Source organism: Tamandua tetradactyla, chromosome 22, assembly GCF_023851605.1.
Source record: "Tamandua tetradactyla isolate mTamTet1 chromosome 22, mTamTet1.pri, whole genome shotgun sequence".
NCBI classification, from domain to species: domain Eukaryota; kingdom Metazoa; phylum Chordata; class Mammalia; order Pilosa; family Myrmecophagidae; genus Tamandua; species Tamandua tetradactyla.
This window is the reverse complement of record NC_135348.1, coordinates 18487301-18513685: the sequence shown is the minus strand read 5'-3', so window position 1 is coordinate 18513685 and position 26385 is coordinate 18487301. Positions and strand designations below refer to the sequence as shown.

The 26385-nt window shown below is 33.6% G+C and overlaps 1 protein-coding gene across 4 annotated transcripts in view; it reads right to left on the bottom strand.

Annotated features, from left to right (window-relative positions):
• IQCM (IQ motif containing M) overlaps positions 1-26385 on the bottom strand; it is a 473232-nt gene that overhangs the window by 61603 nt on the left and 385244 nt on the right. For 3 of the 4 annotated variants that reach the window (XM_077139855.1, XM_077139853.1, XM_077139852.1), the window contains one exon: positions 22876-23037. The exons of the other annotated variant lie outside the window; for it this stretch is intronic. In XM_077139855.1, the coding sequence (XP_076995970.1) occupies positions 22876-23037 (162 nt within the window). The remainder of the gene's footprint in view (positions 1-22875; positions 23038-26385) is intronic. 4 annotated transcript variants of the gene reach the window in all.

Genomic DNA, 26385 nt, shown 5'->3' with positions numbered 1-26385 from the left:
AGTTGAGCAATAGAAAGAAGGCACGTGAACAGGGGTGTAAAATGTGAGGGAGATGAGAGGAAGGCAGCAGACAGAGCAGGAGGGGCTCTTCGACCAATGTCAGAATCCTGGATTTTTTTAATTTAATGAGAAGGCATTAGAGGATTCTAGGTAGGGGAATGGCATGACATGATTTGCCAGGTTATACATCATTCTGACGTTGTGTAGAAAATAAACTCTATGTGGGCAAGAGTACAAACAGGAAGACTTATTATGTAAGTGGCAAAGAGTGACAGTCCAGTGTTTTGAAAACTGGAAAAATGCTGATAAACTGGTGAAGCTGAGTAATGAGATTTATTATGCTCTTCTCTCTTTTACTGGGTATGCTGAAAACTTATATAATAAGAAGTTGTCTAAATATGCACGCTAACTGAGGAATTGCTATAGGCTTTTGGAGGAAAAGATTTTGATCCAAGAATTTTATACTCTTTCTAGTTTTATGAAGGAAAGACTTTCACGGGTATATGTGAAAGATTTGATATAACATTTTCAAATTATTTTAACACATGGAAAGATTAATCAAAACTAAAACTCAAGAATGGAGAAGTTGTGTATAATAGGTTTTTTCTTATTGTTTTACTTTTTGTGGCAACATTTGTATATATCATAAAGTTTCCCATTTTAACCATTTTATTTGTACGCTATATGGTGGGGTCACATTTTATTATTTCTCCGTGTGAGTATCCTGTTATTGCAGCACCATTTGTTGAATTTTCATTTGTTTGCTTGTTTTTGTTTTGCTTGTTTGTTTGTTTTTTTTGGGGGGGGGATGTGCATGGGTAGGAATCGAACCCAGGTTTCCCACATGGCAGGCGAGAATTCTACCACCGAACTACCCTTGCACCCCCCACCCCCCACCCCCATTTTAACCATTTTTAAGTATGGCATTGATTACATTCACAATATTGTGCCACCATCAGCACCATCCATTAATATTTAAAGTTTTGTGAGTGAATCATCCCTCTCTTCTACACAAGAGAACGATGCACTTTACTGCTTCCTCTCCCATTTTTTTGCCCTTCAGGTTAGAAATTTTCCGAGCTAGTGGTTATATGTTCGAATGCCAGATAAATAAGAAAGCATTCCTTATTTTTTTTATTGAAGGAATGCTGAAACTTCTAGAAAGAGCAATTCGAATATCTGGGAATAAGCCAACAGGAAATTGGTTCATGGCATGGAGAGGGTCTTTATGTGTATACACTCAATAAAAGCAATGATTTATTCTTTTATCTTATAGAATGCCTTTAAGACAGCTAAACTATTTATACAGCTGGATACTGCTGGGAATATTACTATTCTTTTTTCTTGAACCTAAACACACGTGCTCGGAGAAACAGCTTTGTAACTGTTGTCATTCTGCATCTTTATATTCATGTGGAATGACCTGAGTCGCTCAATTATTCAGTCCAGAAAGATTACTAAACCTCCCCACCTCCCCATAGCTAACAGTATCTGAATATAATTTTCTTAATTATCATCTTCTATCCAGATTTGTAAATATTCCTTGGCCAACTATGATATAAGTTTAACTTCATGAACATATACAGTTAATGAAAATCATATAATTATACAATGAATGAAATACACCCAAATATTAGATTATTTTTAGGAGGTGGACATTCTAAGTATTTTATTTAATTGCTTTGTATCTTTACATTTTCCATAAAATTACTTTTAAAATCAGAAAAATGGATTTAAAATCCATGTGTGAGTATAACCTTTTTTTTTTTTTTTTTTTTGCATGGGCAGGCACCGGGAATTGGTGCCTGGGAATTGAACCCAGGTCTCCGGCATGGCAGGTGAGAGAACTCTGTCTGCTGAGCCACCGTTATGGCAGGTGAGAGAACACTGTCTGCTGAGCCACCGTGGCCCGCCTTTTTTTTTTTTTTTTTTTTGAGTATAACTTTTTATATATAATATGATTAAAATTATGTAACAAAAAAGGCAAAACATACAAAAATACAACAAAAAGTTCTCTCTTGGTAGTAATTTCTTTATGGCATATTTTATGGGTAACCTAAAGTACTCAATAAATATTTATTGAGTAAATGGTAAATATCCTTAATCCTTTCTAATTTTAAATAGTTTCTGAAAATAGGAAAGTTCAATCTTCTTATAAAAAAAAAATCTATAAAATGCTGACATTGGTCATTTGGTCATGGTTCATAAGAACTAATTTTAATCCCCTCACCCAAATAAAAAGACTTTACTGATTACCACAACCTAAAATCACTGGTAAAAATATTAGATCTATTTGCTATTTACAAAGATTAACATTGTGACAGTTTGAATCTGTTGTGTACCCCAGAAAAGTCAAGTTCTTTAATCCTTATTCAATAATGACGGGTGGGAACATTTTGATTGTTTCCATGGAGATGTGACCCACCCAGTTGTGTGCAGTATCTTTTGATTAGATGGTTTCCATTGAGATGTGTCTCCACCCATTCAAGCTGGGGTTGCTTACTATATGAGGGTGCTATTTTGGAAACAGCTATGAGAGCCACACAGCCAGAGACCTTTGGAAATGAAGAAAGAAAACGCCCCTGGGGAAGCTTCATGAAACAAGAAGCCGGGAAAGAAAGCTAGCAAGAGGTTGCCATGTGCCCTTCTCGCTGAGAGAGAAACCCTGAACCTCATCTGCTTTTCTTGAGTGAAGATAACCTCTTGTTGGTGCCTTCATTTGGATATTTTCACAGCCTTAGAACTATAAACTCGCAACTTAAATTCCCCTTTTTAAAAGCCATTCTGATTTTGGTTTATCACATTCCAGCAGCTTGCAAACTAATCGTCAAGTAATCGTCAGTCAGTGTTGGCATTGCTTTTGAAGTATTGTTTGAATCTTTTATTTTGATCTAATTTTTTACATGTTTATATCTGTAATAGCCTAGGTATATTTTACAGTAAAAAAAAAAAAAACAGTGGCTGAGAAGTCAGAATATCCTGGTTTCTCAATACAACCCTACCACTTTCTAAGTATAGATTTTAGGTAGGTTGCCCCTTTATGACTCAGTTATTATTGTACCTAGCCTATTGAATTTCTATGAGATTAAATTAGATTATTTAAATAAATTTAGGCAAACATTTAGCACAGTCTAGACATATAGTAAGCATTGAAGACGTAAATAGAATTTACATTTACATTTAAAATACATATATAATTATTTTTCTTATTTCTTAATAGCATATCACCTGGAGCACAGTTATGTGTTCACTAAATGTTGATTTGCTTTGACTTTAAAGGATTCCTCAAACCTAAAAAAGTGAAACTGATGCAAGGATAAGGATTTTTCTTCAACAGAGAGTATATATTGGAGAACATAGTTGAGTGTGCTCTATATTGTGGAAGAAATGTTTTACTTTAACATACATAGCCTGCACATTATTTAAGCAAATGCAATTCTATTTAAGGGATTAAAATGGTCACTTTTCCTTCTGCTTGTACACAATGAAAATATCTAGCGTTGTTTCACAAATAATTAGGCACCAGAAAGTACTATAAAATTCACTTCCTACCCATATCTTCCTTGCTTTTTTTTTTTAACTGTTAAAATCTCTAACAGGTGCCCATTACACACACTGTCAGATGGAGGCTGACACGCACTCATGAGATGTACAAGTGGCACACTGTACTGACAATTTCCAAATGTAACAAAACGTTATATGATTTGCTTTTTCTTTTTTAATTCAGGGGTCACAGGAGACCAATTGCCTATTGGCTAGAAAGATATCTATTCAATGAGTGGTCTGCTTTATGATTTTTTTAATCTTTAAAATCATAGAAGTTCTTGGTACATAGTACAAAGAGTATTCCCTGAATGAGCGAATGAATATATAAGTAAATGAAGGTTTGAACTTACTTTTTTATTTAAACAAGTGAAGGTGGTATAATTCATTTTTTTCATAGATATCTGTGAAGAGATCATTTTTCATAGATATCTCGAAAAAAAAAGACCACAACCCCCCAAAATGGACAGCATGTGACTGTGATGTGAATACATAAAAACATATATGCGGTAATTATGATTGCTGAGCTCTTCCAATCCATGAATAAAGAAAGTACAGCTAACATTGTTAGAGGATCTTTATTATTTGCAAATATAAAATATAATTATTAAAAAATTATAGGTGATTTGTACAAGCAATTGTCAATGTATTGCTTAAGTAGCTCAAGCATCCAGTTAGTTGCATAATAAATGAGATCTGGGAGTCTCTACATTTTTTTTTTATTGAATATTCACTATCTTTCCACAATATGCAAACGAGCTGAGTAAAACACTTATCAGTTGATTTTAAGTCTACAACATCTACATTTATAGAAAAATACCTATGTTCTAAATTTTAAATTTTTTAAGGAGGAAAAACAACCATTTGTCTTAGCACAAGATTTCCATAGTTCTTTAAATTAATGTTAGTTTTAATTTTAAAGGCTTTTAGAATATTCTATGCCCTCCAGGTAAGCCTATTTAATAAGTTAATTTATTCTAATATTATATAATCAAAATAGGATTCGGGCAAACTATATTTGAACCAAGATTAACATAATGACATACCTTTAATAGAAAGTCTTATCAACTCCCTACAATTATCAAATGTTCTAATTTAACTGACAGTCAAACAATACAGAGGACGATTATAAAAAATTCCAAAGTATTGTGAAAACATTTTTAACTCATTGTACTGTAATCTTGGGGGAAGAAGCCATCATTCTCCCCTGAGGATATTAATTGATTTTCACCTTAAACAAAGCTTACAGCAAATGAAAATAGGTATTTTTGATGTTGTTTTATGTGAGGTTTCAAATGATGAGCTATTTCCTACTATTTAATATTGGGTTTAAAATAGCCATGAAAGTCAGATTTGCAGGACCAAAAAAATGCAGTCGGAGCTTTCCAAAGAGGTTGGAATACCATCTGTCCATGCACAATTCTGCAGTGCCAAATGCCCCAGCTCAAGCGTTTGCTTCACTTCTATTCTCAAGACAGAGCAAAAGGGGAACAGGCAGTATTAGTATTTTCTTTCCATTTTACTTCAGAAAATATTCAATGGACAAAACTCAACAGCCTATTTTGAAGCTTGAGAAAAGGAAAAAGAAAAATAATGGCTAGGTTCATAGACAGATGGCATTGCTTATTTCATCCGGAAAAATTAACTTTTCATAAAAAGCTAGCATAATTTGATTAGCATATATGTGCAGCATATATAGCCAAGACAGACACAGCAAGGCCATAAGCATAAGATCCAAACTTGAATCATCGTCCCAGTTGTCACCAAGGATGTGGCCTTGAAGAAGCCACTTAGCTTTTGTGACTTCAGAGCCTCAACTCAATGATACTTTTTTCTAATACCTCCTAACTGACTCCCTGTCCTTAAAAAGGGGTAGGACAAAAACGACATGTAATGCCCCTTCCAGGGCTTAACATTCTATAAATATAATAGTTTTACAAAATTCCAGAAGAACACAAGCCAAAATAATAAACATATAGTTATATTAGAGAGTAAGCTATTGGTAATAGTTTCCTTGTGTTACAAATTTTTAGCAATCCACCTTTATATTAAATTTAGAAATAAAAATATCAATGTATAGGGCACTGTAGTTGATACATGTATAATGAAGTAGTATTTACTCTTCAGTAAACAAGTGCACTATTTTAAGTAATATTATTTTAGTACGGCTGGTTAAGCCACATTGTGAATGTTTTAGTTAACAACACTCTTTTCCCATTAGTGTAAAATAACGTTAGGGATGCTTTCATATTTTCTCAAGACTTGGCTCACACTCCTCTCACTTGCAAAACCTTCCTTTCCTCTTCCTTTCAAGACTGTTTAGCAGAGCAACTGCTCTGGGCCATCCATTTGTGCTTGTTTTGCAACACTCATCACTTTGTATCTTTTATTCTAGTTAATTATGTATATGTATCTTTTCCCAACTTTAATCATAAACACGTGAGGGGGAAAGTTGTTTAATTTACCTTTGACCCACCCTCATGCCCATCACAGAATCTTGCACACAAGGCACTCAATATTTGTGGGATGACTGAAGAATGTTCCAGTCTCCCTTTGGATTTTTTGCCTCCATTATGGTTGATTTATATTTTATCTATTCAATAAATTTTTTTAAATATTAAAGTACCGAGCCATCATATGTTGCAGTACCTTGAAGGAATCCAGAGAGAATAGGCAAAAGTAATTTTAAGGATGGATAAAAAAGCATTTTATTTTCATATAAAAAAAATGGTAAAACTGTTATAGTAAGATTTCAGGTACTCAATTACATAAGAAACAGTTAATCCATAAATGCCTACTATGTGCTAAGAATTATAGTGAGAAGTAAAGATGTTTAAAAATAAATAAAAGTTATTCTCAAAATGTACAGAACTATGAGAGAAAGAGTTGTCCAAATATAAGTTACATTTTTACATATCTTAATGGAGTTTTAAATACAAAAGCATTTTCAAATAGTTTTGATTCATGAAATTATAAAACAGCTTTATACATTCCTGCTTTATTTTTTTGAAAGCCTACATTTTATTTTGATATTATAACTAATCTTTTCACTAGGCATAATCAAAATAAACAAGATCAAGTTAACTTACCAACAGATGACAATGTAAAATGTATAAAACTTTTTTAATTCGAAAATAAAAAATTATTTAACCATTCCTCTATGACTGAACATATTATTTCAACGTTTTCATTTGTATATTAATCACCATATGCATTTTTAATTATACACATTTCACTGAATTCTGAAAAATAAATTGATCATAATTTAACCTCTTCTTGGTGATAAATGACCATATTTATTATAATATAGAGGAAAGTAATAAGTGCTTGCTCTACAAAGAAGGTCTCAGCTGAAATCCAGGGAGACCTCAGGGTAGTTATTTAGCTTCCCTAAAACATAGTATTTTCATCTGTAAAAAGAAGCTGATAATAGCATATCTCATATAGATTATGAAGATGGAAATGCATGTCAAGTGTATAGCCCTTGAGTCTGATAAGAGTATGAAGGGAATAAATATTAATATTTCATGAACTATTCCATTTTATAATAATCACAGTAGATTATGATTAAATATTTCATAATATACTATTTACCTTTCAACAAACTATTTACCTTTCTAAAACTCAACTACAATTGAATGTCAAGTTAAATATATGCTATATTTTTTCTCTTATAACTGTATAATTATTACATTATTAAATGTATTTATTGTGGACTCAGAGAATCCTACAAGGATTGGTTGTCATAATGAGTGGGGGAGGTTGAATGGCTTTTAGTGCATAGGAGCCTACGTTACACCAGGTCCTGCAATAAATGGAACAGTCTTATGCAACAAAGAAATATCGCATATCCTAAACGGATTTTAAATATCCGGCTTGTGTGTGAAAATCCAATTTATAATTATTTGAGCATAGCAACCAACTTCATTTTACACATAAAGTCTAAATGTTTTCTTTTCTCTAAAAGAAACAAAAAATTGTTGTTTCCTTTAGCACTATGTTTATATATACCAAGTTTCCCAGGAATAAAAGCACAATATAAAACACAAGAAGAGGGTACTCTGTCTTATTCAGAACTTTACCAAGAGTTGTTCATCATTCATCATATTGATCATTACATCCTCCAAAGGTAACACTGCACAAAGTGTTTGAGCCAATACAGAGTACCTTTATTACTCTAAATTTGTAGCTGTCACTTTCAAGGTATGTCTGTGTATTTCTGAAAGCATCTGACTACTTATTAGGTCTTCCAGCATAGTCATGCCCAAGCATTTGTATATTAAAGTATGTGTTTTTATATATCACCTTTTCTTTTGTGTCTTTTCTAATATTCACACTACACACACACATACACATTAGGCGTGGAGGTAATTTATATTACCTATATTTAATTTCAGGGAGGTAAAAGATAATTTTTTAAATATTTACTACATAAGTCAGCACTGCGTGTAATAAAGTTGAGAACTATAACACTTGGATCAATTTCTCTCAATCAAGAATATGCTTCTTCCGATGTCTAAAGTAAAGAGTAAATGGACTCTGAATAAGCTATCTGATGTGAATTTCAAAACGTTTCATTTTTTATATGAATCTTCACTGGGGTAGTAACTTCTATGAAAACTTCCAAATTCTTTACTATATTTTGAAAATTTGAATTTGTTAGGTAAGATACTCTTTAATATATGAGGAGTTACTCTAGTTAGAAAGAAATACATACATCTATACAACTTACCAGAAATTATATTAAAATACATTGAGTAGAGTAAGGGCATATATTTCCAAAGAATTATTTTATTTGCCATTATATGTATATATAATGTCATCAGTTTATCAGCCTTTGTAAAACCACTAGTATAGTAGCACAAACAATTTCATAAAACAAAGTTTTTCCTACATTTGTGACTTCTCTACATTCTTCCTTTTGCCCACAACACTTTCTTCTCTTTTCTACCTAGTGAATGCCAGCTTATTTTGTAAGAACAAACTCATATAACATTTTTATAAAGTCACCCCTGATAATCCCAGATGTAGTCACTCTTTTCCTAGGCTCACAATTAATATTAATTGCTTCTATTATATCAATTAGCAATACAATCTCTAATTTTTTTCTTCCGGTGCCTATTTATTGAGAATAAAATTTCCTTGCACTCCTAAGAAAAGCCTAGCAGTTCTATAGCCATGGTAATGATTTAACACTAGAATTTTTTTTTTTAACTCTCTTTACCCAATCCTGAAAGTGGAAGACTTTGGCAGTATAATAGATGATAAAAAGGGAGATGACAGGTATATACCCAAACAACTTCTCAAATCCCATTGGGTATAAAATATTGTTTCAGCAACTACATTATTCTCTTTGCAGATGCAGGCACTCTATAGGCACAGCATGACACTGAGCAAGCAATAATACATTTAAACCTCTCCAAGTTATAACAGACATTCCCTATATTTGAGCAAATATAAATGACATAGAATATAGAGAGCTCCATTCGAAATGGGATTTATTTGTTCTTCATTTTATAATAATCATATAGAATACCTCAAAGAAAGAGTTCAAAACTCAACTTAGTTCTGACCAGATAATAAATGTCTACATCCAAAATAAGTGCAGGAAAATTAGGGCAAGTCAGGGTAGAAAATTTAAATATGCAATATAGATGATAAATTACACACATATCAGATGGTTGCATGAAAATAGGACCGTAAAATTAAGAGATAAAAATTGTGAATTGAGATCCAAGTAAATTCGGGGTCATGCGTTTTTTTTTAAGCCTGAAAATATACTGTAAAAATATAAGCAGAACATGTGGCAACTAAGATAATACTCACAATAAATGAGACATTACCATTGATTCTGGACTCCATCACTTAGAAGAAATGAGAAAATTTGGAAAAAGTCAAGAGGGAAATTTCAGCAGATATAAAGGATTAGAAGGATGGCTTATAAGGAATAATATTTTAAGTAGCCTATTTAAGAATAGAAAGAGAGCTTTAATCATCTATGCATAGCCTTTATTTTGTGAATAGTGAAAAAGTTATAACTGCAATAAAGGCTATATAAGAAAACAAAGTCTTAGGTTGCAGAGTAGAAAATTCTGAGATCATCAAAAATCTGTCTTGACTATTAAGTATGATTGTGTAATTGCTTGAATCTTTGAAGATAAGCTAAATTCTCATTTAACTAATATAAGTCAGGTGTTACCTAAAGGAAGCGTTTATAAACTGAATGACATAAAAAGATACCTTGTATTTTTGTAATGGTTAACAAATAGTGATTAGGCAAGGAAATCAGGCTCTAGTATTAATTATGTGAATGAAATAACCATATGCTATAAGGGCAAGTATATTTCATTATATGAAGGGCTGGAAATGATACATAAAAAAGAAGCAGTAGAACTAGTGGTATTTGCTCATTACTCAGGATCTGAGCTAATTAGAAATCTTACATTAATACAATAATCTGCTTTCAGTTAAAAATTGATCATTGGTTTCAGAAAGTAATTTAATCATTCATTTGTATTCCCTATATGATTTCTTATCCCTTTCAAGGCATCCCCGTTAGAATTCCAAAAGCCATAAGGCAAATATATTTCTTAATATAATTTACAGTATCCAGGTTGAAAATTAACCGAAGTCACAAAAGCTTAAGGAAGGAGAGGAAACAGTCCTGTGTATTTGTGACAGGGTGGAGGGTTCGAGGAGCTCCAGCTAGGACAAACAGCTCATAAAGAAGAAAACCAAGGATATGTTTTTTAAAAACAAACGAAAAAAAAACTGGCCTTCTGAAAAGAAATTTGACAAGACATACAACCCTCAGAAAAAAATTGACTTGCTTTTCCTTGTACATACACTTTTTGTATTTCATAGAGACTTGTATTTGTTTGATGTTCTAATACTATGAAGTTATGATTGAGAAGGAATGTTTTGTGCATATTAACCAATTTAAAACTAAGGCATGCAGAATTCCGGTTATATTTAATCACTGTACAGGAATTACGGGATATAAAAATATGCATATACTGGATATTTTTAGAGCATGTGTGGTCCTACTACTAGATAATGTTAGGAACCTACAGAGCTTTCAGTAACTCTATTAACTGGTCCTCAGTTTGTGCTGATCATATATCTCTGATGCTGCAGAGTGAAATCAATAAACAGGAGTACCGGTACTGTGGAGCGCTGTTCTAGGTATTAATGCTGGAACACGTAATAAATTCCCAGCGCTATCTCCTCTAAAATGTTTATAGTTGAGGAGTTACGGAGTTTCAGAAAGCACTTCTGTAATAGACTAATCTTTTTCAAGGCAAACGCTGTGACTGTCTTGTCAGTCTCTTTAATAACAACTGTAATTCAAAAGACACAGGGCTCTGGCCACTTATTCAAAGGAAGAGGGAAAAGATCAGCATAAAAATCTGAAAGATAAAGTTCTCACCTTAGAACATAATACCATATATATCCTTTCTTTTTTATTATTTCATCAATTGTTCACAAATAGTTCTAAGACAACAAACACAGATCTTTAGATATGGGTAATGTTCTGGGGACTTTCAGATGAAAAATCACAAAAATAAAATAAACAGAAAGTAGGGACTTGATTCGTTTCTAGAACATAAGGCCTTCAATTTACAATATTCTTTTCATAATTGTTTTCTCCTTTCCCACTTCTTCCTTTAGGCTATCTACTAGGTACCTTAAATATACTTTTACATTAATTATATCAATTAGATTGCATTGGTTTTGTGATTATCTGTATAATGTTCTAAAATACTATTTCTAAAACTTAACATAATCTTTCAAAAAATATTGCACAAATATATTTCAACTTTCCTTTTATGATTTTATTGAAGGATAAATGATGAAAACTGCAAATATACAAAGTATACAATTTGATGAATTTTGACATGTGTACATCCCAGAAATCAACACCATAGTCAAAATAATAAAAATTTCTAACCCCAAAAGTTTTTTAGTGTACTTTTTAATCTACCACCTCTCATAGGAATGTCCCACCTCCCTCTATGTCCCACCTCCCTAGGTAACTATAGATCTGCTTCTGTCACTATGGGTTAGTTTTCATTTTCCAGAATGTTATATAAATGGAATCATCCAGTATATAATCTTTTTTCTTTCTGATTTCTTTCACTCAGCATAATTATACTGAGATTTCTCCATGTTGTTACATGTATGAATATTATAAATAGTTCATTCTTTTTTATTGCTGAATAGTATTTACTGTATGAATATATCACAATTTCCATATTATTTATCCATTCAACTACAGGTTGGCATTTTAGATGTTTCCAGTTTGGGTCTATTACCAAAAGAGGTGTTCTATGAGTATTAGTGATAAGTCTTTGTAAGGACACATGCCTTTATTTCTCTTAGGTAAACATTTAGGAGTTGACTAACTGAGTTAAAAGGCACATGAAAACTTAACTTTTAAATAAAGTACCAAACTATTTTGCAAAGTACTTTTAATATCTTACATACTAGCAGAGTACTATAGAGCATACTTGCAGAGCAACATTCCTGCCAACATTTGTTCTGATCAATCTTTTTAATTTTAGCCATTTCAATAGGTATATAGTACTATTATATTGCAGTTTTCATTTACATTCCCCTAATTACTAATGATGGTGTGCATTTGTCATGTCCTTTTTGTAATTCATATAAATGATTCTCTTTCTATATTATGTTGGTTTATAAAAAGAGAATCATTCATTATTTACAGTATTTTTTTACTTACAGTAAAATTCACACAATTTGGTGAATTTTACTGTATTTTGGTAGTTATATAGGTCTTGCCTAATTCATAGAGTTGACTAACTACTGTTTAGTTTCTTTGACTGTTCAAGCAAATACCATGAAACTGGCTGGGTTAAGTAATGGAAATTTATTTTCTCACAGTTTGAGGTTAAAAGAAATTCCAAATCAAGGCATCATCAAGGTGTTGTTTTCTTCCTGAAGACTGGTGTGCTAGGGCTGGCTGCCAGTGATCCTTGGACCTTGGCTTCTCTATTACCTGGTAATGCACATGGCAGCCTCTCCAGTTCTCTGCAGGGTTCTGTTGAATTTCAGTTTCTGCCTGTTCTTTTGGCTTCCTCTCTCTCTCTCTGTGCCTGAATTTCACTCCTTTTATTAAGGACCCCAGTAATAGGATTAAGACCCAACTTGAATGAGTTGGGCTCCACTTTAATTAAAGTAACCTCACCAAAATATCCCACTTACAATGGGTTCACACCCACAGGAATGGACTAAATTTAAGAACGTGTTCTGGGGTTCATATAGCTTCAAACCACCACAGCCACCATGACTATTAAAATACAGAAAAGTCTCATCACCCTATGAACTCCTTGATGCTTCCTTTTTGTATTTAAATCCTCCTACCAGCCTTAAGCCCTGGCAACCACAGCTCTGATCTCCATCCCTATAATTTTAATTTATTAGAGTGTCATTTAAATGTAATAATATAATATATAGTTTTTAAATGTGGTTTCTGTCAGTTAGTATGATACATTTGAGAATCTTTGCTGTTGTTGTACCAATAGTGTATTCCTTTTCATTGTTGAATAGCATTCTATTATATGGATGTACCAACTGTTATTTTCTTTTACTCATTCACCAGCTGGAAAACATTTGCATTTCTTTCAAGTTTTGGGTAATTACAAATAAAGCTGCTATATACATCTGTGCATAGGTTTGCACGCAAACAACTGTTTTCATTACTCTTGGATAAATACCAAGGAACATGGATTTTTTGGTTAGAATATATTTAACTTTATAAGAAAGTACCAAAATATTTCCAAAATTGTTGTTTCATTTTGCATTTCAACCAACAGTGTATGAGTGTTCCGGGCACTCTAAATCCTTGCCAGACTTGGTATTGTCTGATTTTTTATTTCATTTTAATCATTCAAATAAGTGACTAGTGGTATCATACATACAGGTATCTTACAAATGGCAAATAAGCACATGAAAAACTTCTCTCAACATCATTAGCCATCAGGCAAATGCAAATTAAAACTACAGTGAGGAAGAGTGATGTCATCAATATGGTGATGCAAGACATCCTTTGGAAAAGTCTCCTCACAGAAACAACTGATCAAAGCTTGGAACTTTGGAAGACAACAGAGACTGGAGAAGGACTCCACAAACACTGAATAAAAGAAAAAAGATAGGAGATCTCCTATCTCCAAAAAAAACAGGAGATCTACAGCTCAGATGCAATGGTCTGGACCCCTTCCTCTTACACAGTCCCACACAACTTATAGTCACCCATAGGCAACATGGCCCAGGTGCCTCCTGCTGTGTATTCCTTCTATAGAACAACTCACAGCAGCAAGTTAGAATGCCACACATATCCAAGGACAGGAACCGAAGTATGTGCAGAGACCCAGGGAGGAAAATAAGCAGCTGACTAGCCTGTACATAAAACTGACCCCAAGGAAATAAAAGAGAATGCAGCAGAACTGTTGAAAAGAGGTACACACATACTCAGCCCAGACTCTAGTTGTTTGATCACCTAAATGACAAAAATGGACTTTCAGATTGACCCAATCTGGCTATTTGGGGTAGATTACTTAATGGGTAAGTAACTGCATGCAGAAAAGACTCAAGGCCAAAAGAAGGGGGAAAGGGAGTGGGAAGCTGAATTGCTATGAGGCAGGATGGTCCAAGAATTGGGAAGTATAATATAAAGGGGCACTGAGTGAAGGAGGGAAGTTAAACAAATCATGGGTGCTACGGAGATAAGTTGGACCAAGCATCAAAGAAGAGCCTTAACACACAGCCAATATACAATAAAATTCTAGAAAGGAGGGAGAAACTGAACTTTGCGTTAAACTTTGTAAAAAATCACAAGCTATTAATAAGAACAGGAAGATGTGATTCAGTCAAGGGAAAAAAATTAAAATTCCAGAAGAGATGCAGACTTTGGAACAAATAATCAAAGAAATTCAAGCAAATTTCCTAAATGAATTCACGGAGATGAAGAAAATTTGGATAGAAAAAAACTAATGGTGATATAGAACTAAAGAATATGAAGACAATTTGTGAGAATAAAGAAGAATTCAAAAGATTAAAAAGAAACATATATAAGTTATGGGGATGAATGAAACAATAATGGAGATTAAAATTACACTAGATAAGCAAAAGAAAAAATAATAATAAAATGAAAAAATATACTAGAGGCATACAATAGAAGTTTGAATATGAAGAAGAAAGAATTAGCAACTAGAAGACAGGATAATCAAAATCATACAGTTAGAAGAATAGATAGAGAAGAAAACAGAAAAAAAATTGACTAGTGCATAAGGGACATGAGTGACATCATGGAGTGTACCAACATATGCATCATAGGAATCCCAGAAGGAAAAGAGAAGGAAAGAAGAGCAGAAAGAATATTTGAGGAAATAATGGCCCAAAACTTCCCAACTGTTTTGAAAGACATTGTGCCGGTTTGGAAGGATTTATGTACCCTAGAAAAACCAGGTTTTAATCCTAAAAACATCTTGTGGGGGCAATGGTTTTTTCTAATCCCTATTCAGTACTATACGTGGGAAACTTGATTGGCTTATCCCCATAGAGATGTGACTCAATCAACTGTGGGTATTAAACTTGATTAGATGGAGACGTGTCTCCACCCATTCTAAGTGGTTCTTTATTAGTTTTCTGGAATCCTATAAAAAAAGAAGTATTTTGAAGAAAACTTCAGAATGCTGCAGAACCATGAAGCAGAGGGTTCACCAACCACTGATTTTTGGAGATGAACAAGGAAAACAGCTCCCGGGGCACTTCATGAAGCAGGAGGCCAGGAGAAAAAGCTAGCAGATGGCACCGTCTTCACCATGTGCCTTTCCATATGAGAAAGAAACCCTGATTGTGTTCGCCATGTGCTTTTCCAGATGAGAGAGAAACCTTGAACTTCATCAGCTTTCTTGAATCAAGTTATCTTTCCCTGGATGCCTTAGTTGGACATTTGTATAGACTCACTTTAATTAGGACATTTCCATGGCCTAAAAACTATTAACTTGCAACTAATTAAATTCCTTTTTTAAAAGCCATTCCATTTCTGGTATATTGCATTCTGGCAGCTAGCAAACTAGAAGACATAAATATACTTGTCCAAGAAACATAACATACTCCAAACAAAAAACTCCTAATAGACCTACTCTGAGACAGATACTCCTCAGAATGTTAAATGTCAAAGATAAAGAAAGAATTCTGAAAGTAGCAAGAAAAGCAATTCAACACATACAAGGGATCCTTAATAAGACTAAGTGCCAATTTCTCATCAGAAATCATGGAGGTGAGAAGGTAGTGGTATGATATATTTAAGGTACTAAAAGGGAAAAATGGCCAGCTAAAGATTCTTTATCCAACAAAAGTGTCCTTCATAAATGAGAGGGATTTGAAATATTCGCAGATTAAAGAGAACTGAGAGAGGTCATCGAGAAAAGATCTTCCTTACAAGAAGTGATAAACGGAATCCTTCTTATTAAAAGGAAAAGATAGGAGAAAGTGTCTTGGAGCACTGGGAAGAAGTGAAGATCTTCAGTAAAGGTAAATAAATGGGTAAAATCAAACCCAATAGTAGTATACCTTATTATATAATTCTACTCTTTAATTCCTATAAGACTTAGAACACAATTGGATAAGACATTGTCATGTTTCCTGATAGTGGAACACAAAATATAAAAAGTAATATCAGGAAAAAAAAAAAGAGAAGAAATGGTTGTATATGGAAGCAGAGAACATGGTTGCTATTAAAATTAAGTTGGTATCTTTTCATATTAGTAGGTTATATAGACTTAGGTTGTGTAATACCAAACTTGAAAGTAACCACAAAGAACATATTTTGAAAATATTTAAAAACAGAAATGAGGAAGCTATTAGCCAGATACATCACAAAAGATCAACTAAAGAGAAAAGGAACCTACGATAAATGAAAAGAGACATTGAAAAAAGTTGTAAGACATATAAAAAAATGAAGGATATAATGGCTGAAGTAAGTACTGCCTTTAAATTAATAACACTGCACGCTAATGGATTAAATTCCCCAATCAAAAGAAACAGATTGGCAGAATGGATAAAAAAAAAAAAAAAAGCATGGTGAAACTACATATTGTTTACAAAAGACTCACCTGAGACCCAAAGTCACAAACAGGTTGAAAGTGAAAGGCCAGAGAAATAGAACCTATGTAAAGTGTAAAACAAAGAGAGCTGGGATAGCTATACTAACATCAAACAAAGTAGACTTTTATTCAAAAGCTGTGATGAGACAAAGAAGGACACTCTATTTTACTAAAAGGGAAAATCCACCAAGTAGAATTAACAGTAATAAATATTTAAACACCTAACCACAGTTTCCCAAAATACATGAGGCAAACACTGGCAAAACTGAATGCAGAATTAGACACATCTAGAATAATAGCTGTAACCTTCAATCCACCAATTTGATCAATAGATAAAACATCTAAACAGAAGATCATTAAGGAAGCAGAGAATTAGAATAATATCATGAATGAACTAGCCCTAACAGACATATACAGAGCACTGTACCCTAAAACATCAGGATATACATTCTTCTCAAATGCACATAGATTATTCTCTAGGATAGATCACATGCTGGGTCACAAAACAAGTTTCAACAAATTTAAAAAGATTGAAATTATACAAAGCAACTTCTGTGACTACAATGGAATGAAGCTGGAAATCAATATTAGGCAGAGAACTGGAAAATCCACAAATATATGGAACATTCAATCAATGGGTCAAAGAAGAAATCACGAGGGAAATCAATAAATATCCTAAGATAAATGAAAATGAGAACATAACATATCAAAACTTGTCACACACACAGCAATGGCAGTGCTGAGAGGGAAATTTATAGCCCTAATGCTTACATTAAAAAAGAAGAAAGAGCTAAAATCAAAGACCTAACTGCATACCTGGAGGATATAGAAAAAGAACATCAAAGTAAACACAAAACAAGCATAGAGAAAGAAATGACAAAGGTAAGAAAATAAATACATGAAATAGAGAGGAAAAAATAGAGTATTAATAAAACCAAAAGTTGGTTCTTTGGAAAGATAAAAAAAAAACTGACAAACCTTGAGCTGGCAAAAAAAAAAAAAAGAGAAAGGATTTTAATAAATAAAATCAGAACTGAGAAGGGGGTATTTTACGACCCCATAGAAATAAAAAGATCTACATAATAAGAAGATACTATGAACAACTGTATGCCAACAGATTAGACAATCTAGATGAAATGGACAAATCCTAGAAATACCCAAGCCTATACAGACTCTAAAAGGAATAAAAGCCCTCAACAGACCAATTACAAGTTAAGAGATTAAAGCAGTCATCAAAGACCTCACAACTGAGGAAAGTCCAGGAATAGATGGCTGCACTGGTGATTTCTACCAAACATTCCAAAAAGAATTAATACCAAACTTGCTAAACTTTTCCATAAAATTGAAGTGAAGGGAAGACTACCTAATTCATTCTATTAGACCGACATCATCCTAATACCAGTGCCGGATAAAGAAATACAAGAAGAGAAAATTAAAGATCACTTTCTTTTATAAAACAGATACAAAAATCCCCAACAAAATTCTAGCAAACCGAATCTAATAACATATTAAAAGAATTAGACACCATGATCAAACAGGATTTTTCCAAGGTATGCAAGGGTAGTTCAAAGTAAGGAAATCAATTAATGTAATATAGCACATGAACAGAACAGCAGGAAAAAAACAAGTGATCATCTCAACAAATGATCATCTCACTTGACACAAAAAAAGGCATTTGACAAAATCCAACATCTTTCTTCCTGATAAAAACAGTTCAAAAAATAGGAATAGAAGGAAACTTCCTCAACATGATAAAGGACATATATGAAAAACCCATAGCTAACATCATACTCATTAGTGAAAACCTGAACACTTTTCCTCTAAAATGGGGGGGGGGGGGTGGTGGTGGTGAGGGATGCCCACTGACAACCATGGTTACTTAACATTGTACTGGAAATTCTAGCCAGAGAAGATAGGCAAGAAAAAGAAATAAAAGATATCCAAATGGGAAAGGAAGAAGGAAATTTTCACTATTTGGAGATGACGATCCTACAAAGAAAGCCCCAAAAATCTACAATAAAACTTCTTTGGCTAATAAATGAACTCAGAGGAATGGCAGGATACAAGATGAACATAGAAAAATCAGTAGTGTTTTTATAAAACAGGAATGAGCAGTCTGGAGAGAAAATCACGAAAAAGATACATAGATCCATTTATAGTAGCAACTAAAAGAGTTAAATATCTAGGAATAAATTTAATCAAGGATTTATACCAGGCAAACTACAAAATTTTGCTAAAAGAAATTTTAAAAAGACATAAATAAATGGCAGGCTATTCCATGTTCATAGATTGGAAGACTAAGTATTGTTAAGATGTCAATTCTACTCACACAGATTTACAGATTCAATACAATCCAAATCAAATCCCAACAGCCTTCTTTAAGGAAATGAAATAGCCAATCATCACATTTATTTGGAAGGGTAAGGGGCCCTGAAGAGCAAAAGAAAATATTGAAAAAGAAAAAAAGTTGCAAGACGCAAACTTCCTGATTTTAAAACCCATTACAAAGCTTCAGTGGTCAAAATGGTCTGGTACTAGTGCAAGGACAGATTTTAAACCAATGGAATTGAGTTGTGAGCTCAGAAATAAACCCTCACATCTAGGGCCAATTGATTTTTTACAGGGCTGCAATGTCCACTCTACTGGGAAAGAAGAGTCTCTTCCACAAATTGTGCAGAAAGAACTGAATATCCATATGCAAAAGAATGAATGGGGGCCCCTATCTCATGCTATATACAAAAATTAGCTAAATGAATCAAAGATCTATACATAAGAACTTGGACTATATACAACTACTAGAAGAAAATATAGGGAAGCATCTTCAGGACCTTGTGGTAGGCAATGTTTTCTTAAATTTTACATCCAAAGCATAAGCAACAAAAGAAAAAAAAAGATAAATGGAATACTATCAAAATAAAAACCTTTGCACCTCAAAGGACTTTATCATGAAAGAGAAAAGACAGCCTACCCAATGAGAGAAAATATTTGAAAACTACACTGATAGGAGTTTAATATATAAATAAATCCTACACTCAACAATAAAAAGACAAATGGCCCATTTTAAAACTGAGCTAAAGACTTGAATAGACATTTATCCAAAGAGCATATACAAATATCTAAAAAGCACATTAAAAGATGCTCATCATTATCTATTAGGAAAATGCAAATCTAAGTCATAATGAGAAACCACTTCATACCCACTGGAATGTCTATTTAAGAAATAGAAATGTACAAATGTTAGAGAGAACACAGAGAAATGGGAACACTCATTCATTGTCAGTAAGGTAATGTAAAATGGTGCAGCTGGTTTGGATGATGGTTTGGCAATTCCTCAGAAAGTTAAGTATAGATATATCAAATGACCCAGCAATCTGACCTCTAGGTATGTTCCCAAAAGAACTGAAAGAAGGTACTTGAACAGATATTTACACAGTGATGGACACAGTGGCATTAGTCACAATTGCCAAAAGACAGAAGCAACCCAAGTGTCCATCCACTGATGAATGGATAAATGAAATGTGGTCTATACATACAGTAGAATATTATTCAGTCATAAAAAGGAATGAATTTTTGATACATGTGACAACATGGATGAATCCTAAAGACATCATGTTGTGTGAAACAAGCCAGACACAAAAGGACAAATATTGTATTATTTCATTGATAGTAAATAATTAGAATAAGTAAACTCATAGAGTCAGGTTTTGGAATATGTTACCAGGGCCCGGGTTGTGGGTAGGGAGTGGGGAGTTAATTCTTGAGTTGTACACTTTCAATTGGGTTGACTGTAAAGTTTTAATAATGAATGGCAGGGATGATGGCGCAACATCAAAACTGAATTATATATATAAATGTGTAAAACGGGAAATTTTAGGTTGTGTATGTGTTACTATATATAGGACTGCACAACACAGAGAAACCATTGTGGATACTACAGCTGATAGTACAATTATAGTTAATAGTACAATTATAAAATTTTTTTTTCATGAATTGTAACATATATACCAACATTAATGCAAGGTGTCAATCATAGGGATAGGGTGGCATGTGGAAACTCTGTATTTTATGTATTTTATCCATAACCTTTCTGTAAACCTTCAACATCTCTAATAAGAAATGAAAAAAAAAGAAAACCACAATTGGATAACAATACACACCTACGTGAATGGCTAAAATTAGAAAAAACAATTATACCAAGTATTGTTAGAGATATGCAGTAATAAAACCCTCATCTCTGCAGGTGAAGAATATGAAATGTTCTAACAACTTTGGAAACAATTTGACCATTTCTCAAAGTGTAATATATACACATACTGTGTGATTCTACTCCTAGTTGTTTACCCCAAAATAATACAAGCATATATCTATACAAAGTCCTCTGCATGAAATTATCATAGCAGCTTTACTTGTAGTAGTAAAAAATTGGAAACAATTCAAATTTCCATCAACAGGTGAATGGATAAACATAGTGTGGGATATATGTACACTGAAATACTACTGAGCAATAAAAATGAACTACTAAAACAAAAAATGAAAATGAACTACTACTACATGCTGCAACACAGATAAATCTCAAAATAATTATGCCTTGTGAATCCTTTCAAGAGACTCTGCTTGTCCTCACCAACTCATTCAAACTCTGCACCAGAGACTTGAGTGTGGACTTCCCTAATTCTGGGTCATACCCCTGGGTAGATCCTGATGCCATGCTAAGCTCTGACCCAAGATAGTGCAATACTGCTAAACCATGGAATGTACTGTTTGTTCTCAGAAGGACTGCACAGCTGTACTGTTCTTGGAAAGACTGCACAACTACCTGACTCCCTCCTGTACTCCTTCCCTAGACCCGTCTCAGAAATTTCCCAGTTTCCCACCATTTCCCTTCCCTCTCATGCCCTTAAAAAAAAATCTAGCTCCTTCTATACCAATTAGACTTGAGACCAGCCTTTTTTCACCATCCTTCCACTTTAACTACTGTCCAGTACTTCCCTTTGATGGCAAAAGAAGATAGACAAAATGAGAATGCAACACTACATGATTCCATGAGAATGAACTCTATACAATTCGAACTAATGTATAGTAACTGAAAGCAAATCAATATTTGTGTGGATGACAGGGTGAGAGAGAGGTGTGATAGAGAAGTATTACACAGAGGTACAAGATAACTTTCTTGGATGTGATATATGCCTTCTTTATCTTGATTTGGTTATGGTTTCATGGGTATTTACATTTTTCAAAATATACACTGACATTTTTGGGAGAAAAAGTGTTTAATGCGTTTCGCTTATACTCCAGTTAAACTGTTAAAAATGTACTATGAAGCACATGAATAGTCAGACTACAGACTGGGAGAAATTCACAACACATATATCTGACAAGTGATGCATATCTAGAATATATAAAGCAGTCCTACAATTCCATTATAAAGACACAACTCCTTCCACCTCTTACAGGTACTTCATAAAAGAATGCATACAAACTGCCACTTGGCACACGAAAACATTCTCAAAGTCATTACTTATCATGGAAATTAAAATTGCAATAATATAGCATACCTACAAAAAGTGAGTCAGTCTGAAAGACTGCCAACATCCAGTCTTTTTGAGGACATAGAGCAATTGCTTCACCCAGCACAGGCTGGGTGGGGATTTAAATGATACATAGTTCAGCAATGCAACACATAATCAATTAGGTTCTAATAGTAACTTATAATTAGTTGAACTTTTCTAATCCCTTTTATCTTGTTATAGATTGTATACGATGGTTCATTTCCGGTAGGAAAGAACTAACTGCTACTGTTATTTTCAAAAAGGGTTATATATTTAAGGGACATTTTACCTAAATGTTTAAGCTTGTGTCTGAGTTCTTTCTCAGCTATTTATAAAAGGAGTAGTTTAACAGCTGAGGAAATGCAAAAGACATTCAATAAATATTTACTAATAGCCCTAATACTATTAGCCAGGCATTTCTTAAGACAGTTAAGATAATGGAGCAAACAAAGCAACAATCCTTAATTTATATCCTAGCGGAGGCACCAAAATATAAAATGGCTAGTGTTTAAATTACAGGCATACTGCACTGAATGAAATGAGAATATTCTATAGGGCCTATGTATCAGCCCACGCTAAGTAACAAGAGCTGTGTACATTAAAGTATAATTTTTCTTTATTATACAAAGAAATAATAAGATCCAGCGTCTTACCTATATATTTATATCCTTCTTCCCCATTTACTATGGGTCTCAGCCACGTTGATTTAAGCTGAGCATTATTATACACGTGGGCACCTTGAGGAGGGTAGAGTGTAAATAACATTTCAATTGCTTTGGACTTCGTGATTAGTTCAGAATATTTTTCATGGTCTTCTGTTAAAAACACAAAACAAAAGAATACTAAAATTCAAACAAAAATTTTTAGACATTTTACAATATGTGTTTCTTTGAAGGGATATACATTTAAAACTATTAAATACTTTGAGTACTAATTGTTACATTGAAAACACAGGTTTTCTTTAGCCAAAGATACTTCACGAAAAATCTTACTGTTCAGATAATCCCTAGCAAAAATAAGGAGTAAGGGTCTGACTAATATCATCTTCAAGCACTATCAGTAAAAGGCAATTTTTTAATAGCTGTGGAAAATAAATTAAGATAACCAATGAATAGTATTCACACTTACACCTACTATAACATAGCCATAACCATATATTTTGATTTTCAGTAGCCATTAAACAATGAAATCAGATTAATATGGCAAAAAAATGAGTAAATGTAGAAGTCCAAAAACAAGTACTACTGAAATATTCTTAGACCATAGTTTTTAAGAAAATATTATACATATGCTGTGACATTATTTTTTATAAGCATTTAATATAACACTCATTGCATGTAAGGAATTGTTCCTAGTGCTTTAAAATAGCAACTCATTTCATTTTCATAACACATCTATAAGATAGGTCCTATTATTATTTCCACTTTACTTGAGGAACTGAGGCCCACAAAAGTTAAGCCACTTGCCCAAATCTCACAGTTCATATGTTATAACTAGAATTCAGAATATCTAAAGAAGCTCTTATTCATAAACAAGCCTTTGTCAACTGAATATGACTTGTATTATCTAGTGGGTGAAAAAAGCTGGAATTAAAAAAATAATTTTAGTTGAGAGTGAAAAATCTTTGATTATGGCCCTTAGGGCTTTGGTTTGTAATCCCTGTTTATTTTCTTCCCTCCTTTTTTCCTTCCTTCCTTCCTTTCTTTCTATCTTCCCTTTTGCCTTTTTCTATATACGTTGCATCCTCTGGTAAAATACTTGTCCTCTAGTATGACATGTGTTGACTAAGAAAGTAGATTTGTTGTTGGAGTATGTTGGTTAACAATCAATTGCCTTTCAACTCTAAACCCAGCCTTCAGTGTCCTGCTTGTGAGGCTACAACATTTCTCCCTTGCCACAATGGCAAGTTTTTGTTTTTGTTTTTGTTTATTTATTAATTTAAAAAATTAACAACAAACAAAACATTAAGATATCATTCCATTCTACATATATAATCAGTAATTCTTAATATCATTACATAGTTGCATATTCATCATTTCTTAGAACATTTGCATCGATTTAGAAAAAGAAATAAAAAGACAACAGAAAAAGAAATAAAACGATAACAGAGAAAAAAAAAAAGATTATACATACCATACCCCTTACCCCTCACTTTCATTTATCACTAGCATTTCAAACTAAATTTATTTTAACATTTGCTCCCCCTATTATTTATTTTTATTCCATATGTTCTACTCGTTTCTTGACAAGGTAGATAAAAGGAGCATCAGACACAAGGTTTTCACAATCACACAGTCACATTGTGAAAGCTATATCATTGTTCAGTCATCATCAAGAAACATGGCTACTGGAACACAGCACTACATTTTCAGGCAATTCCCTCCAGCCTCTCCACTACATCTTGAACAACAAGGTGATATCTACTCAATGCGTAAGAATAACCTCCAGGATAACCTCTCGACTCTGTTTGGAATCTCTCAGCCATTGACACTTTGTCTCATTTTACTCTTCCCCCTTTGGTCGAGAAGGTTCTCTCAATCCCTTGATGTTAATTCTCAGCTCATTCTAGGGTTTTTCTCAATCCCTTGATGCTAAGTCTCAGCTCATTCCAGGATCTCTGTCCCACGTAGCCAGGAAGGTCCACACCCCTGGGAGTCATGTCTCACGCAGAGAGGGCAACAATGGCAAGTTTTTAAGCATGCTCGATAGAGATCAATGGAGGAAACTGGAGGGTAGCGGTGTTCTTGCTGATTCTGGGTGCTCCTCTTGGCTGGCTCCTGCAAGCATAGCAGCCAGTACACATAGGCCCTTCATGGCTGATTCCCTGTACCCCACACAGTGCCTGCCCGCTGGGAGCTTCCAACCCATGAACACGTGCCCAGTGAGCGCCCGGTGAGTGTGACACCTCCCCACGAACGGTTTCCTCTGGCGCCTCAGAAAGTCTCACTAGCATGCCACCTCAATGGGCATCGCCATTCCCTGGGCCACGGCCATTCTCTCTCCAAGAAGGTCTGGATCTCAGCAGTGGGGTGAGGGAGGGTGTTTTTAAAGTTTATTCCTTCTTTGGACGCTCTGCCTCAGCCCTACGGGAAGCGGCCACTCCCTGTATCTACTCTTCCTTTCTTCATAGTTCATTTCGCCCCTAAGTACCTGATTCCAGTTGCTCCAATCCCTGTCATAGTTAATAATCTTTATATTTAATTTTTCCTGCTCAAATTCCTGTGTACTTTCTGTCTCCTGATTAGAACCTAAGTGATATAGATGGACCTGGGCTCTTATCCTGCAACCACCAGGCTGTGAAATATTAGAAAAACCATTATATTTCAAGTTGATAATATTGACCTGATTAGTATTAGGATTAAATGAGATAAGGAATATAAAAATTTCATAGCATCATGTCTATAAGTACTGGATGAATGCATTATTACTGTTCATTCAGCATTATTTCAATAATAATAAAAATTATGAGTCAGGAAATATTTAATAAATAACATGTTTTGCACCTTTCAATTATAAGCATCCTCCAGGGGGATGTCTCTGCCTCAGTTTTTTTTTTTTTTTCTTACTTGGATTCTTATTTTTTTTTAATTAGATAAGTTGTACATTTATAGAACAACCATACATAAAATACAGAATTCTCACATACCACCCTGTTATTAATACAGCATTATGTACATTTGTTACAATTGATGAAAGCATGTTTTTATCATTGGACTATTAATGATAAAATAATTATCATTATTATAATTTAACTTAGGTCTGCCTCTTTTTAAAGCAGAAAGTTCAAGAAGTTCAAAATCATTCCCTTCAAGCTAAAAAAAAAAAAAAGATTCTCACCTATGTTCAGATGTATCAACAGGTATTATATATATATATCACGTATATAATTCCAAATCTCTCTTTCTAATCTGTCAAGAGAGGAGAACTCCTTTCTTAAAGGAGTGCTGAAGCATAAATCCTGCTTTTCTTTTTTACCCAAATAATACTTCAAGAAGTTTAGCAAAGGAGCTACTCAGGCAGTAGATGTTAAGGATGGAGTATTAAATCCACAGGAAATCATACAGCTGAACCAAAGGTAACCCTGAACTTTTCCATAGCAAACAAAATAGATCAGAGCTCCTCTCTTTCAAACCATAAAGAAAAAAAAAACGAAATAGCAAAAA